This window comes from Emydura macquarii, unplaced genomic scaffold (genome assembly GCF_026122565.2).
Source record: "Emydura macquarii macquarii isolate MOO-44397 ecotype Brisbane River unplaced genomic scaffold, CSIRO-AGI_Emac_v2 contig_629, whole genome shotgun sequence".
NCBI lineage: Eukaryota > Metazoa > Chordata > Testudines > Chelidae > Emydura > Emydura macquarii.
In genome coordinates, this window is record NW_027130766.1 from 9576214 (window position 1) to 9592358 (window position 16145).

General features: G+C 55.9%; 1 protein-coding gene and 1 long non-coding RNA gene across 4 annotated transcripts; one reads left to right on the forward strand and one right to left on the reverse strand.

Annotated features, from left to right (window-relative positions):
* Positions 1–193: 193 nt before the first annotated feature.
* Positions 194–13186, reverse strand: PTGES3L (prostaglandin E synthase 3 like). 3 transcript variants are annotated; one of them, XM_067541409.1, is made up of 17 exons: positions 12959–13109; positions 11749–11862; positions 11522–11588; positions 10730–10828; positions 9879–9968; positions 8521–8574; positions 5781–5906; positions 5505–5664; positions 4740–4797; positions 4212–4368; positions 3959–4075; positions 3117–3247; positions 2858–2924; positions 2514–2605; positions 1744–1798; positions 1034–1128; positions 194–423 (listed from the first exon to the last, which is right to left on the reverse strand). In XM_067541409.1, the coding sequence occupies exons 1-17, from the start codon at positions 12964–12966 to the stop codon at positions 288–290; spliced, it is 1626 nt and encodes a 541-aa protein (XP_067397510.1). In that variant the 5' UTR covers positions 12967–13109; the 3' UTR covers positions 194–287. The 3 variants fall into 3 exon arrangements, with proteins under 3 accessions (XP_067397510.1, XP_067397508.1, XP_067397509.1); XM_067541407.1 differs by lacking the exons at positions 8521–8574; positions 9879–9968; positions 10730–10828; ... (1 more) ...; positions 11749–11862; positions 12959–13109 and adding an exon at positions 6100–6243; XM_067541408.1 differs by lacking the exons at positions 194–423; positions 1034–1128; positions 1744–1798; ... (6 more) ...; positions 5505–5664; positions 5781–5906 and adding an exon at positions 7538–7678 and having other exon boundaries at positions 12959–13186.
* On the forward strand, positions 6295–6991 carry LOC137148526 (uncharacterized). Its single transcript, XR_010918529.1, has 2 exons — positions 6295–6404; positions 6770–6991. It is a non-coding gene; the product is annotated as an uncharacterized lncRNA (long non-coding RNA).
* Positions 13187–16145: the final 2959 nt, after the last annotated feature.

Consider the following 16145-nt stretch of genomic DNA (forward strand, 5'->3'; position numbering starts at 1 on the left):
ATCATGGCCAGGCCAGAGGAAAACAGGGCATCATCCCCCTGCCCAAATGCATCTAACACTCCCTGCCTTTCCCTCCCCCCAAAACACCCCACACCCTGGCACAACCCAGTGCCCCAGGAGCTGGCCTGAGAAGGTCAGCACCCCGCCAGCATGGTCATCAAGGCACTGCAGGCGCACACACGCACACATCATACTCATAACACAACTTTTATTGTTCCAGAGGGTTTCAGCAAGTGACCCAGGTCAATGAGCAGCAGCTGGGGGAATCCTAGCGTGGGGGCTGTTCCTTACTCCTCAAGGCTCTGGTGGCCAACAAACTCCTGGAGCAGGGCCTGCACCTCGGCTCGCCTGCTCATCCTGGTCGCCTTGCCTTGGAAGCGGTCCCGTTTCCCAGCTCCTTTGCCTTCCAGCAGCTCTGCCACTCTAAAGAAACACGTGCATGCACTGAAACCAGGAGGGCTGATACACTAGCTTACACAGCCCCAAACTGGGGATGCCTGTGGGGCAGACAGGAGGGAAATGGCATTTGCTAATGCACTGGCCCTGCCTCATATTACACAACATGCCAGTGAAAATCAATTCTCTGATTAAACAGCCAGATTTTAATTTCCCTTCACTACTAATAACTGTAGTGTAGCCGGTCTGTATCAGGGCGGTCTGCTCCTTTAATGGCCAAAGGCCTGTTGACAGCCAGCCCTATTGGCTAAGCAGACCCAGCTGAGAAGGGGAAGACAGGTGTTCTCTATAAAGAGCTGCAGGAAGTGTGGCAGGGGGTGGGTGACTAACAGACTGCAGAGGAAGCTGCAGGAGGTCCCTGGAGAAGGAAAACTCCAGCAGGGAAGCCCTGGCAGTCAAGGCTGGGTAAAAAGCTCTGGCTGGATGTTTTATTTTCCTTTTGTGACTCTGATTGACTTATTGTTTGACCAATAAGTAGAGACTGGATGCAAGGGCTGAAGGCGGATTTGCCAGTGCTGACAGTCTCCAGGCTAGTGAGGAAGGCTGTCAGCCTACAGGTGGTCATAGAACAATTTACCTGGGGCCTAATTTTTCCACTACTTCATTGGGCCCGGCCAGGAGGAAGAGTCCAGCTGCTTTCTCGTCTCCCACAGTCAGGAAGAGCAGGGTTTCCTGTGAACAGAGATGGAGCCTACTGCAGAACAGCTCTGCATCCCTCCCTTTGAGTAGTGAGATGGTGAGCCCCATATATGAGTGAGAACAATCTTCCGCTTTGCTGTGCATTGGTTACTGGAGGGGAGAGTTTGGGCACAAACTGCCTTGGGACTGAGGGCAGAAATGGGCTGAGCCTTTTATTCCAGGTCACAAGGCCCATCCAGTCCGGGGGGGGGGCAGTGACTGGGATTTGGTGACCCCTGTGTTAAATGAGCTGGTGGGCTTCTGTGCAGCTCCTGGGGGAGACAGGTACCCACAGCACAAACGACCATCACCACATCCACTCTAACTGTCTCACAGTTGATGGGCTCAACAGAACGGCCACAGCCAGAGGAGCCAGGGAAATGAGCTCCCACCTCCTGTGGCAGAGGTGTGGCCCCTCCAGATCATACTTAGGGTACACCAAGATAGGGGACTGCTTGTGATGCAACCTCTTGCGGCTAAAGAGGCCTCTGTTTGCAGGTTAATTTGTTGCGAGGGCTGGTAAAGGCTGGGAGGGATCAGGCTTGGTGGGAGAGGCTACACAGGCCTTAAGAGGAGGCTGACGTGCAAGCAAGGACAGAGCGCGCTCACCTCCGTCCCGATCTCATTGGCGATGATATTCATAAACTCAGAGTCACCGTCTTTCCTGCAAAGTGTAAAAAGCATTTCGGCGATGCCATGGCATAGAGAATCCAAACACAGCTCTGGTGAGGTGGCCTGTGATATACAAGAGCCCTGCGTAGATGATGCAATGGTCCCTTTGGGCCTTAAACTCTCTGACAGAGCCAGAAACCAACCACCCCACACAGACCATAACTTGGCTTTTTGGCTGATTTTAAAGTCAAATTTCCCACTGGCTTCTTATCAAACCCTGTCAGGGAAGATGGAAGCCAGACCCTGTGAGCGCATAGTTTGTGTCAAGGGTCAGAGCTTTGGCCTCTCATCATTAAGACAGCAATTAACAATTTCTATGAAAAAATCCTTTCCACATTTTCCCACCCACATTAAATTGTTTATTTTGTAACCAATGGAGCTCTTCAGTTTTGCTGACAATACCACCAGCAAGGAGGGATAAGACAGACAAATTTACTGCTTGGCTCTAAAACAACCATTTTAGGCTTTAATTACCCCAGGCAGTTGGTTTAATATTTGGTTTCTGTAGTTTATGTTCTCCCTTTAAAGAACATCTGGTTTTAATGGTATTTGTTACAAACAGCCCTGAACGCACAGCAGAGGGATGCAGCTGCCATGGGACATGGTTGGCCTGTGTTATAAAGGACTTCAATGCTCCCTTCTGGCCTTGGAATCTACGACTAAGACACTGCAGCACCTGAACCCTCTTCCCTGGATCTCTGCCTTACCTGTGTAACACAAACACTTGGCCTCGGGCGGGATTGCTTTTGAAGTTCTGAGCTGTCAAAACGGCCAGGTCTCTAAGCAAGTTCAAGTTGTTCTGAAAGGAAAGCAAACCCGTTGCCGAGACCAGAGTTAGCACGAGAGCATGGGAATGGGATGGGGTGGAGTCTGGAACTGAGTTTCCTGAGACAGGTGGAGTCACGATTTTCATAGCCTCCAGCGTCAACACAAGGAAGCCTCTGAAACTGAATTCTCATTGCATAAGATTATTCAGAACATTATTGCTGCTACTAAAGCTCAGCTCCTCAGTGTAGCAATTGCAGGGGCAGACGCTGGACCATGGCCGTACCTTCTGAAGCAGTTTCACAGCATTCTGTAGCCTCTTCACAGACTCCACGTGCTCCTCTGCTCCATTCCTGAAAAAAATCCGTGGCAGAAGTTGAGTGCTCAAGGCACTCGATGGAGAGGGCTCCACCAATGAAGCTGCAGCAGACAACCCAATGTGAGAGCCACTGGTGAGAAATGCCCTCCTTAGGGTCACATGCTCTCTCTCTCTCTGTGAGAGAAGGAGACGCAAGGCTAGGGGAAATCGATGGAAAGGATATTACTTGAGCAGCGAGGTTAGTGCCTTCTCGATGCCGTGGCTTCGCTCAACAGACTTCAGTACTCTATTTCCTGCCAGGAAGACCAAGTTGGTTTTGTTCTTTTTTCCCTTTTCTGTGCCAAGGAACTTAATAACCTTAAACAAGAAACAAACACCCCAATCAGAGAGGTACAACGGTGTGCTACACACAGCTAGAGGTCCCATTAGACCATGTGTCATTGTGAGTGTTGACTCTTTATCGCCAAGATTAAACCCACTGAAATCAGCCTTAAGATGCATCCAAAAAATAGATGAGATGCAGCTCATTAGCCATGTTGCCTAATGCACCTGGACCCGGTGTTTCAACCAGCCTCCTACACCCTGCCGTCTCACCCCGCAGCGCACCAGGCATAGGAATGGGAAGGGAAGGGTCGTATCTCTTATCAAGATGACTGTAGGGATATTGAAACCCAGAGCCAGCTCTGGAATTACATTTTCACCTAATTCTGCATGAGGAGCACTGGGGGCAAACCCTCACCAATGCAGTGTCTCCAGCACAGGCAGTAAGTGGTCAGGAATGCTGTCAATCACCCCTCTGGAAAGGTGCCTCTCACTAGCTAGTCTCCTTCAGGCTGGGACCACTGACCCCTCCATGGAGTAGCAGGGGAGCTTGTTTCTGGGAAGTGACTGGACAAAGGTAATCACAGGCTGCAGGGCTGTGTCCCACCCCTCTGACACCAGCTTGTAATTGGAGTTCTCTGTCCAACAGAGACAATACGGCCTGCAGATCCAGGGACTCTTCTTGTACCAGCTGGCCTGCAGGCTTGCAACCTGGGTACTGAGCTGCAGAAGCTGCGGAGTCCTCACCTGCAGGTCACTCAAGTTGGAGACGTGAGTCCCACAGCACATGTTGTCGTCTATGCCTTCGATGTGCACAATCCGCACGGGCCCTGTGTGGTCATCTGGCAAACCGCGGCTTCTCACCTAACACAGAAACCAGAAACGCAAGTGCAGCAACTGACATGCCTGGACTAAAAGGAGACTGGCTGGCAGGCACATTCCCCCTTTGCCCCACATGGCTCTAGAATGAATTTTGCCACCGCCCTCCACTGCTACTCACCGTCTCAATCTCTGGGTCGTCCGCGGAATGCTCCCTCACCACCACAGGAATATGGGCCCGGATTTTCTCATTCACATTCTTCTCTAGAGCCTCCACCTGTTCTGCTGTCACCGAGGGCGTGTCCAGCTCAATGACACTGCGCTGACGGCCTAGTTCCCTGCAAGGACCACAGACGTCAAACACCCGCCAAGACAGAGGAGACATGCTCAAAAGTCCCTTTGTGGTGCAGGAGGACGCACCTTGGAATTCTGTACTGGGGCAAACCACGCGCGTGCTGTGTCTCTCTGTTGTTTACATAGCACCAGATGGGTGCTTGCCTTTCTGAGAGAAGGGAACAGAGAGACAGAGCAATGCTCCACCCAGATTCTCTCCAGTTCAGTCACTTCTCCCAGGTCCTCTGCAGCGGAGAGGAATGTCCCTGCACACCCACCCCATGCATTTATCAACATTCATCCCTCAGGACCCAGCATGGTGGCACAAACCAAACAAGTTTTAACTCCGCCCTTAAGGAACACTTTTCCTGCTCACCAGGAAGTTGTTTTGAATCCAAACATCAGATCTGCAAGGGCAGTGATGAGATGCTGCCCTGGAAGAGAAGTGCAAGCAACAGCTGTGAGTTCTTCCATGTGCAGGAGAAGAGGGTTTTGTTTATGTCTGCTAGCGATGTGCATGTGTGCACACAAAGGCAGGGTGCTTATGTCACAGCGCAGCAGCAAGTATCCAGGGAAGAACTGCCCCTAACCATCGCTGGGAACCAAAGAGGGGGAGGAGCAGTTTCTGGTCAGAGGAGTTCAAATGAGGAGGCAGAGCCCTGCTCCCAAGTCTTTTTAAACTACTTTTTTATGAATCAGGAAAGCACCTGCAGGGATAGCATCTCCCGTCTGAAGAGGGTCCAGAAATACCCCGAGAACCCAGCAAACCATCCCCTCCTAATAAAGAAAACGAAGCGGTTGGTCACTGACCGAGGAGTCGCTGATGTTCAAACCCAGTCTGGGCTCACGGGCCACATGAGGCTGCCCGGTGGGTGAGTCCGGTCCTACCCCAGCGGAGCGTGACGCCTGCCGGGCTGGGAAAACGCTGCAGAGGCTCCCCCCCCACTGCCAGCTCTTACTGGAAGGGGCCCCAATGACCTTCCCTGGGGACGGGGCGTGCAGCCGCTTTGTAGCGGGGGGAGAGGCTGAGCACGGGCGGTTCGCGGCCCCGGCCCCCGGCTCACAGAAACGCCCTGGCAGCGTGAACCAGGCGTCGCTCGCTGGCCCCCAGACCACGGCCGGGCCGGGCCGGGCCGCTCACCCGAGTGCTGCTGCATGTGGTCAAAGCGCCGCTCCCAGTCCAGCCGCAGCAGCACCTCGCGGCCCGGCTCCAGCGGCGTCTGGACGAAGTGCAGCGCGGCGGGGCCCTGCCGGCTGACGCGCAGCACCGGGATGCCGTCGATGAGTCCCCGGTCATCGGGCTGCGGGGAAGAGCGGCCCGTCACCAGCCGGCCCCCGCACCCGGGCCCCTCCCCGCCCAGCGGAGGGATCGGGGCCGGATCGGGGCCGGGATCGGGACCGGACCCCCCCGCCATACCTGGCCCCCGCCCTCGGGGAAGAGAATCGTGTCCTCCAGCACCACGTGGAAGCCCCGCAGCGGCTCCTTCGCGCCGCCTTCGGCCGGCAGCTCCGCGGGGCAGCACGACGCGACCCGGGTGGAGAACTGCAGAACGGGGGGGGCACGTCACGCGGGGCCGGCACCCGCGGGGAGCCTCGAGGGGCCCGGCCCGATCCCGCCCCGCAGACCCCGCGTCCCCCTCCCGACGCCGCACCTGCCGGGCCCCGCCCCCCTCCCGCCCCGTACCTGCCGGGCCCCGCCCCCGACCTGCCTGGCCCCGCCCCCTCCCGCCCCGCACCTGCCGGGCCCAGCTGTCCCGCTGGCACTGGAACACCATCGCAGCAGTGAGCCGGAGCCGGAGCCGGGACGGCGAGCGGGCGGGGACACACCGCAGGCCCGGCACGGGCAGGCGAACGCGAGCTGTGGGCGGGGACAGCGACGGCGGTTGCTAATTCGTCACTGGGACCAACGCGAGGGCGGGCACTTCCGCCGAAAAGAAGCCGGACGCGAGCCCCCACCCACCCTGGACAAACATGGCTGACTTTGAACTTCCGGTTCCGGCTCCCTTTGCGAACATGGCGGACATTGGCCTTCCGGTTCCCGGTGAGAGCGGGGCGGGCCCGGATTCGGAAGAGCCATGACACGTTTCCATCCCCTCCCCCCTGGAGCCCGCTGCCCGGGACCCCCGCGTCCGGTCCCCCCCATCTCTCCCCTGTGACCCACCCACGTGCCCCCCGGGGGGTTGCTGGGTCCGCGGTGCGGGACGCTCCCCCCGCCCCACGCCGGGCACAGCCTCGCCGGCCGGCTGCCTGCCCCTCGCGGCGGGGTGTCCCCGCTTCGCCCCTCGGCCCTGCAGGGGCCAGGCCCGTAGCCGTGCCCGGGGGCCCGCGCAGCCCGGCGCCCTGGGAACCGCCGCAGAGAAACAGCAGCAGCGCCTCGCTCTGTCACTTTATTCACTTTATTCACAGGCTCTCGCTGAGTGAGACCCGTCCCGCGCGACTGGGGAGCAACCGGGACGAGCCGCAGCACCGCGCAGGGGAGAGAGCGAAATCTGGGGGCGTGGCTGAGCCCCATCCGCGGGCGGGCGGAGGAGGGAGAGAAGTGCCTGGCCGTTCGTGGCAGACATGGGATGAAACGGGACCTTCTCCTCAGGGAAGCGGCAGCAGCTCTGGCATTTGGCACGTTTTAAACTAGGAAACAGCCCCACTCTGGGCCCAAGGGTGGGCAGCATGGGCCAGCAGGGCTTGTCCAGCCCGAGGCTCCATGACTGTGCAGTTTGGAGTCAGAGTCTGAAGCGGGCAAGTCCCTGGTGCATTTGAACCACCGTGGCACTTGCTCTGCTACCTCCCTGCCCCACTTGCTTCATCTCAGCAGCCGCTGTCATGTCTCTGTGAGGGAAACAGGGTAGTTGGAGAATGCGCAGCGCAGCTGTGATGTGCAAAGGGCAAATGCGGCCCTGGAGGTGGGGCAGAGCAGGTAGGCAGGGACAGGATGAGAGCAGGGGGTGGGCAGGATGAAAGCAGGCCCCAAGGAGAGAAAAGATACCACAGGGAATAGCGGGGAAGGCGGCCAGCTACAGCCCTCGTGAGCCAGTGAACGCTGGAGCTGCACCCTGCTCTCCTAGGCCAGGAAGAAAATTTGAAGGGCAGAGGATAAGGTCTGCTTGCAGCGCCCTCATCCTCACCAACCTCCCCTTAGTCCTTTCAGATCCCAGAGGGCATTTGCCAGTACAGTGAGGGTGATACATGCATTAATCCTGTTTGCCGTCAGCAGGTCTGCATGCACATCTCCCCTCCGCGAACAGGGAGACACACCTGCAGCCAGATAGTGCTTCAGGGCAGGTCTTGTCAACAGGGTTTGTGCTTTCAAATGTCATCCTGGAAAAGAGATGGAAAGATGGAGAGTGAGGCTAGAAAGGACACAGAGTGTTTCCCTTAATGTTATGTGTGACTATAGAATGGAGTGAAACAGGGACAGTCCTTGGTGCCAGGTGCCCTCTGACCTAGACAAATTAGAAATGCTCAAGGCCTCCAGTTCTTCCAGGACCCTCAAATGTGTGTTGGGCCTACAGTGTGGAAGGACACCATGAAAAACCAATCTTGGCCACATACTGCTGGGCATAAGCTAATGGTCCCAGGGTCTGGAAGGAGCCCTGCCTCCCCACCACCTTGATGAGCTGCACTGCATATCTGGTCAGGAGCATGATGAGGGTTTTCAGCTGACTCGGAAATGTCAGGAATTGGCTACAGGCACAGGCAGGATACCATGCTAGGCAGGCCAGTCATCTGCACTAGTTGTGCAGGCGGCTTGATACTGAACTAGATGCACCATTCATTCCACTGCACCCCAGGGCAGTAGGAGGCGGGATTCCTTGCTGGGCCCCTGTCTGCTCCTCCTGTGTTCCTATCTGTATTTTTCAATGAACAGGGCAATGACAGTTACGCTGGTAGGTGTTCCCATGGTCACACCACACAGCAGGTTTCCACCCCCAGAAAACAGGGCCGCTTAGCCCAGCGGACGTTCAGAAAACGGTTGACCTGGAAAAGGCTTGGCCTTAGTGCCTGCTGAGATGAGGTCCCCACAGGCTGGTGGAGATGGAGCAGCTAGGAGCCAGGCTTGGGCACTGAGATGAAGTGAAGGGCTGGAGGAAAGAGCCCAGCTCTGTAAAACCATCCAGAACTTACGGTCTCAGCAAGGCACTGCCACCACCTGTACTTACATCGAGGTCATCCATTGCCGGGGGCAGGCTTTTAACAGTGACTTTCTGCAGGAGCTGGATGGGAAACAGACCATCGTGGGAATAACGAAAGAACCCACAACAAAGGTTGTGGGGCTGGAGTCCCTTCTCCTCCCAGGCAGCAGCTTCCAGCCCCAGGGATCCCAACTGCCCCTTGTGACACCGAGACCCACGGCAGGGAGAAACACACGTGCTGCGCGTGCTTGCCTCAGCTGGTTCATCCGGGCCTTGTTCAGTGTGGGTGCTAGGCTGGCAATGACTTTGGCTGCAGACTGCACCCCAAGGTTTCCACTTGATTTTAGCCCAGTGGCCATCTTGGCTCTCCTTCGTCCTGTTGAAAACAGCTCCCACACTGGTGCTCCCACCTAAGACAGCTGCTGCTGCGGGGTAGGCTGGTTGGTCTAGTGGGTGGGGCACTGGATTGAGATGCAAGAGACTGAAGGTTCAGTGTCTGACTCAGCCAGGTTCATTGTGTGACCTTGGGCAAGTCCCTTATCTCAGGGCCTGTTCCCCATCTGTTCCACAGGGATGATGCTTCCCTGTCTCTGAGGTGTTGTGAGGCTAAATTCATTGACTGTGAGGTGCTCAGATACTAATGGGGCCAGAGGAGTACCTAAGTAGACAGCAATAGCAGTGCTGCTACTCTATAGTCCTCCCAATGTGGCTCCTACGCCTAGGGTCACCAGATAGCATGTGTGATAAATCAGGACGGGGGTAATAGGTGCCTATATAAGAAAAAGCCCCGAATATTGGGACTGTTCCTATAAAATCGGGACATCTGGTCACCCTACCTTCTCCCAGGAGATCCCCAGGCTACACATTAAGATCCGTATCCTGCTGTTCTCCATAGCTCGCCTACTCTCCAGTTCTGCCAAAGCCCTGGTGCATTTCTGCTCCTAGCCAGTTGGAGCTGAGCCACACGCTAACAGCCACAGCTGAGGTGTCTAACCATTCAATCTGGAGTCAGCAGTGAGTGTTTAAGGCAAGATGGGGCATTACTAAAACCCAGGCAGTGCCTGGTGGAGATCAGTGGGTTTGAAGGTTCTGTAGTCATTCAGTCGTGTCAAGTGGGTCTCCTCACAATAGGTTTCACAAAGCGCAGCAGCACTTGCACATACTGGAGAAGTGATGCTTTACTGAGCTGATGCTCACACTTTTCTCCTGTCCCAAGAACCTTGCACCGAGTAACATGAAGTGAGGAGAACTAAGGAAGGCCCGGAAGGACTCTGCCCGAGCAGGCTCTGCCTGCTTCACAGGGGCCTCAGCTCACTGCTTGGATCTGGCAGTGCAGCTATCTCACTGCTCAAACCCCGGTGTAAGTGCGGCAACGTAAGACTCACCTCTGCATACTGCTCAGTCATGGCCATTTCCACCTCCTCATCCCCTTCCCAGTCTCGCCAGTTATCAAAGTCCACAAGCAGCCAGGCTGGCTACGAGCAAGCAGGAGAAACAGCCTCACACCAGTGCAGCAAGTCTCAAATCTAGCGCTTTGCCTTTTGCGGGGGCCCTGGCTGGATGGCTGAGGATGGGATGTGGACACCAGCTCTGATCCAGCCCCAGGTCGGGAGGCAGAGAGGGGAGCGTGGGGCCTTCCACCTTTCGAGTACTGGTTCCAGCCCAGCCGGAGTTCAAGAATGGCATACCTGGCTTTCACTGCAAGGCACTTGCAGAGATGTGACCCGGATCAGTGGTGGCCAACAGGCATTACCAGCTGATGACTGTTCAGCAGCCCCTTATCAGCGGTGCCAGCCCAGGGCTCTGGTGTTGTCTGAATTGCAATGGTGCCTGGATCTCTGCTCATGGATCAGGGCCCCACCTTGCTGGGTACTGCACACTCACCAGCAGAGAGAATGTCCCTGCCCCAAAGAGCTTAGGAGTCCAAAGTGCCCTCCCCCCGAGGGTGTCACCCACCAGGGCTGAGACAGGTGCAGAGAGTGGGAGAAGCTTGCTGGGCTGATATCCATGGGGCACCTGCTCTGGAGCCAGAGGATTTCAGTCTCCGGGAGTTGCTGACCTGGTGCTTTCACCAGCACTAACCAGGCATAAAATCCAAACCAGCACTGCTGTGCCAGCCCCAGGCACTGCCCACCCTGCCTAGAATGGCACCCACAGAGGGGAGAGAAACTGAGCTTTTCACTGGGAAAGACGACTCCAAGGGGAGTGGCCCAGGCTGCTCAGACACTCTGTTTACCTTGATGTTCTCTTTGGTGAGGCGCGGCCATGCCACCTTCTCCTTCCATTTCCTTATGAAGCAGGTGATGGACCGGTCGGAGCGCTTCTCCTGAGAGTCCTGCCGGGGGACAGAACAAAGACGCCTTGCCTGACGTGGCTGCGGGGCATCTCTCTCCCTCTCCAGTCAGCAACAGGCAAGATACCCAGAACTAAAATGAAGCCCTCCCCAAGCTCTGGGACACGGGAAAGTCGCTGGAGACCAAGACCCAGCCTGAAGGAATCGAGATGCAAACCTGGGCATGGGAGAGCTGGTCTGTAAGGGGAGAAAGCAGGAAGAGAGGGGGCTTTCCTGGAGATATCTGTGACAGCACTGAACCATCTTCTCCTGTTGGGCATCTCTGTGATTCACTTAGCTGGGCAAAATCCCCTCAGTGTAGCCGGCGATGGCCACAACTCAAAACAAAGCACTGCTGGGGTGTGAGAGGAAGGGCTGGGTAAGGCTGATGGCATAGCAGCACCAAGAGGTGCCAGCTACCCACATCCCTCGTTGGGTGCCCAACCAGGACCCCCAGCTCTGAGCAGGCTGGGGATGGTGAGTGTCTGGGGTCATGCTCCTGCCTGAGCAAGGACATCACATGATGTGATAGGCCAGGATGACCTTGGCCAGTGTGGAGGCAAATCACCTCCCCCTGTACCCCCAAAACCCTTCCCAGGTTGTCATAAGTTCCCAGTCCCTTTGGTAGCCTTGAGGCCTGGAGGAGATGGGTTCAATGTGCATGGCCCAGCCATGACCCACAGAATAGCTCCTTACCTTGGAGTTCACCCTGGCATACAGGTTGATCTCATTATACAGCTCCACGCCATCTGCATTTTTACAGCTGCCAAAACACAAACACGTTAGCTCAGGACCTCCTCAGTGACCATCTCCAGGAGGATCCATTCTGCTACCCCCCTGTGTCTTGCCCTGTACAACTCGTGGTTCAGGGCCATGCCACTGAGCCCTGGTCACCAGGGCCTGTGGTGTGGCTGGACACTCACCTGAACACCAGCCGGTGGTCTTCAATGTTGACTTTAACGTCGGTGCTGTCCTCCACGCAGAACTCCAGGAAGACATACCGTGGGCGGTCGTACCACAGCGTTTTCGCAGGTTGCCTTTGGAAACAAGAGATCCTTCAGAAGGGGGCAGAGTAACAGCGGGCATTTCTATGGCACTTTCATCTCACAGCAACCCAAAGCAACATGTTGCATGTAAAGCATTGAGTGAGGATAGCAGAGCAGTTAAACTGCCCTTGTTATATCTGTTGGGGCCAGAAGATGGGCACGGAGGAACAAGGAGCAGGAGAGATCCAGGAACGGGACATGCACCAGGTAGGCAAGAATCCAGCCACAGATTCAGCAAACTTGTTGCTACACTTCCAAAAAGCAGCATTTTATCTGTAGAGTGTCCCCTGAACAGGCCTCTCCCAGCGACGAAGAGACCTGCTGGGCCATGTGTGCAGAGAGGGACCCCCCCAGGGGTGCAAGGTTTGTGCTTGTGGGGGTGAAACTATTGCCCAGCCTGCATGAGGGATGCTCCTTGCTAGGCACAGTCGCGGGAGCACAGTCACAACATCCCACTGCCCTGGCCTGAGAGGGCCCAGACAGACACTGCTGGGGGAGAGGTCTCAGGAAGACACCTAGCTCTGAAAAATGTCATCCCTGCCAGGCAGAGCGCACAGAGGCTCTGCCAGTGCCCCCCACAGCCCCAGGCACTCTGGGCCAGAGGAGCTGTGGCTGCGGGTTCTGGGGAGCAGCTCTGGGAGCAGGGATTTGTTTAACACAGGGTGAGCAGAGTCTGAAATAGATCTGGGCAGGCTGACTGCGCATTCCGCCACCTTCCACCAGCCCTGCCGGCTGCCATCCCGTAACGGATTCCTACTGACTCAGAACGCGTTCGTGGTGTCTGACTGCCAGGCGTGCAGGAAAAGTCCCACCGGCGGGTGTGGGAATCAGCTCCCTGGGAGTAGTGACCCGAGTGGGGGGGGGGGGAGCGGCTCCCCGGGGGCAGTGACCCGAGGGGGGGGGGAGCGACTCCCCGGGGGCAGTGACCCGAGGGGGGGGGGGAGCGACTCCCCGGGGGCAGTGACCCGAGGGGGGAGCGGCTCGGGGGGGGGGGGAATCGGCTCCCCGGGGGCAGTGACCCGTGGGGGGCTCTGGGGGTCGCGTCCCGCCGGCGGTCCGGGCTGCCGCCCCTGCCGCCCGCACTCACCTCGCCATGGCCGGGCTCGCCCCGCAGGCTATTTCGGGCTGCAGGCGGAGCTCGGGCGGCTCCAGCTGTCAGCGCCCGTCAGACCCGCTGCGCGGGGAGGCCGAGCGGGGGAGCCGCCGTCGCAGCCAGGCCAGCGAGGAGCTTGGCACCTGCGCTGGAGCAGCCTCTCCCGTGCTGAGCCGAGCCGAGCCGAGCCGAGCGCAGCCCTGCGGCCACAGGCCAGGTGAATCCTCCCGCGCCTCTTCACTCCGGGCACATAAGTAGGACGTGCGGTGTGTGCACCACGAGCCGCAGGGAACCCCCCCCGCAATGCCTTGCACATGGCCCCCCTGCAGCCGGGCTCTGTCTGTCAGCAGCAGCCGGGCCAGGCTGTCAGTCCAGGTGCGCTTTGCTTGAGTGGTTCCCACTCCTGCTCACGCTGTGTCAGTGGCAGCTCTGGTGCTCAGCACCTCTGGAAATCAGGCCCCTTTTCCAGTCACTCGCCATGGGTTTAGGTCCTGTATTTTAGGCAGCTACGTTTGAGACATTTGCTCTTAGGTTCTATGTCTGGCTGCTCCTGTCACCTCTCTCTGCCTGTCTCCATGACCTCACCTAGTGGGAGGGTGAATAGGGTGTGTCTGCACATTGGGGTGAAGATGAGACGTCCCGCAGAAGGGCTTGATGTGTGTCCACTGTTCATGAGCAGAACGTGCACAGCTCAGCTTCCTTCTGGCTAGAACATGTATCCTCTCATTGAATTCCTGCAATAACAAGTCTGAGAACACTATGCGAACTGGCAGATCTGAATGATGTTTTTTCCCTTCATCTGTGACATGCCCTCCCAGCAGGACATCTTCCTCCATTACCATATAAATTAAAATTACCAGGGACTGTTGCTTCCATAAAGCTTTGCTCAAGAAAAGCTCTGGCAGCAAACTCTCCCATTGCCATTTCCAAAAAGACAGCTGCTGGCTGTGATCTGTGTCTTAATTAGTCTGAACTGTAAAGTGAAAACTCTGCTTGAGTCCGGCTTTAGTCCTTTAACCTGGCCTTCTGATTAATGCCACCTGTGATGGAGGCCCAGCGACTCACGGGCAGCAGGAATTGTATTTGTCTCACACAGGTTTTTCACCCTCCTGATTTCAAAAGCAGAAGTAAACAAAAGGTGATTTGCCACTGATACATGAGAGCCTATTCCAGAAAACAAAATGATTCTGTGGAAGTTTCCTTTCATGCAGCACATATGACTGAGAGGCTTTGTGCTCCACTCTCCAGCCCGGGTAGTTTTTACTGCTGATGGCTCGATTCTGCAGGTTCCATATTTTATCTTTTAGTTACTGATTGTAAAGTGTGATGTGGTGAAGGCTAAGGATTATTTTGATTGTTCTCCAGAACAACACTAGTTACAATAACAAATGTCTTCATTGCAAGCCATGCCACTGTTATTTCATGGGATCCCCAACCTGACCTCTGTGGAGAAAGTTCCTCACAGGAACCCCCTAGTTCCTTACACTTGCACTTCACCAAGTTGGAAGCCAGTTACCTTTGTTACGTGTGATTAGATGTGCATATATGGAGTGTTTTATGTGCCCTCTAGAAGCAGCTGCAATTATAATATTTCTTAGCACAGGACATCCCAGTGAGACTACAGCATCCACAATCCGCAAGAAAAGTTAGGTGAGGCTGTGCTTTGAAGAGTGAAAATTCGAATGTGGGGGACTCTTAGTTACAAATCTCAAATGTTCTGTCTTTCCTTATCAATCCTAAACTCCATGTGTCTACATTATGGCACGTTGACCTTCCACGCAGGGACAACTGGGCGAGATTAGCTAGCCGCACCATAATCAGTATCTGGTCTCCTTAATGGCTGGAAAGGATATTACAGACACACTTAGAGGCTAAGCACACTGCTTCTGTAGTGCTCCCCAAGCAGTTCTCAGGGAGGGAAGGAGGGAGCCCACAGCCCCTGGCATGGGGGAAGGGGCAGAATGGGGGATGGTGGTGAAGGAAAGGGGGACGTGGGGGACACCTGAGCTGCTGGCATATAACAGAGGGGGAATGGAGGGACATAGAGACCCTGATGTGGTGGGAAGGAGGCACACAGAACTCCTGGCGAGAGGCAAGGAACAGGGTGAGGGTTGCAAGGAGTCCCTGAAATAGGGGGCACTGGGACATGGACACACAAGGTGCTTGTGGAGGGGAAGGAATGGAGCCCCTGGTGTGTGCAATGTGCTCAGCCTGCAGAAGCAATAAAGCGTGTGACCCTCTAGTAATAATTAATAACATCTTAATAAACCCAGCCTGGCTGACAGAACCTTCAGTTCAAATGGCGAGTGTGTCAGGGAGATCACATCAAAATACCATACCTGCAAGATTTAAACAGAAACCTGGGAGCGCTGTGAGGACAGGACTCTGGCTCCTTGGTGTTCATCAGGGCAGCAAAGCACTTGGGCTAAGATCTTTTCATGGTCTGGGGACAATGGCCTGCATTGCCAGGGAAACAGAAAACAGATCATAAGAATGTATTTTCCATCTCTGACGTCTGTCATTTGTGTGTTTTGCAAGCACCAAATTCATTTGGAATCATGAAAAGGAGGGAAAAGAAGAAAAAAAGTTTAAATGATCTTAAAAAAGGAGAGCAGAAAACAAGAATCTGCATGAAACACTTTAGTTAGCGCAAGCAACTACTGGGGCAGGAGCTGCCCCAAACATAAATGAAGAGCTGAGAGAATCTCAGAGAGTTAGCACAGCAGGAAGTGGAAATCACTGAGCCCAGCGTGTGTCCGTTTAAACCTGTTGCCCCAGGGCTGCTCTGGGTTCTTTTCTGTCCCGTTTCTTGGCATGGTTGTCATTCCCATCCGCACCTCGTCGTCATTCTCCCTGCACCCCTTGCTTTTTAAAGAAACTCCTCTTCCTCAGCCGTGTGGGAGACACGCAGCTCCTTGGACACGGAGAGGATCCAGGGCCCTCAGTGAATGCCCCTCTTCTGAGGCCTGGGGCCCGGGCTGGGGAAAGGCCCAGATGGGGGAGGCACTAGGGAGCCATGAGGGGGCTGAGGGGGCGATGGGGATGGGCCCCCCCTGTGGGAAGGGCCTTGATGTGGGAGGGGCCAGTGGGCGGGTGGGGCCGAGTCCGGTGGGTGGGGGGAGGGGGAGTGGAGGGCTTTGGGCGGGGGGGGGGGGGTAAGAGGTATATTTGATGGACAGTT

Bases quoted from the DNA above. Each gene is read 5' to 3' on its own strand.
- PTGES3L (XM_067541409.1), bottom strand. The intron at 5,665-5,780 runs GTATGGCGGGGG...TCTTCCCCGCAG, and splicing joins TCCCCGAGGGCGGGGGCCAG to CCCGATGACCGGGGACTCAT. The intron at 1,129-1,743 runs GTGAGCGCGCTC...CTCTGTTCACAG, and splicing joins CCAATGAGATCGGGACGGAG to GAAACCCTGCTCTTCCTGAC.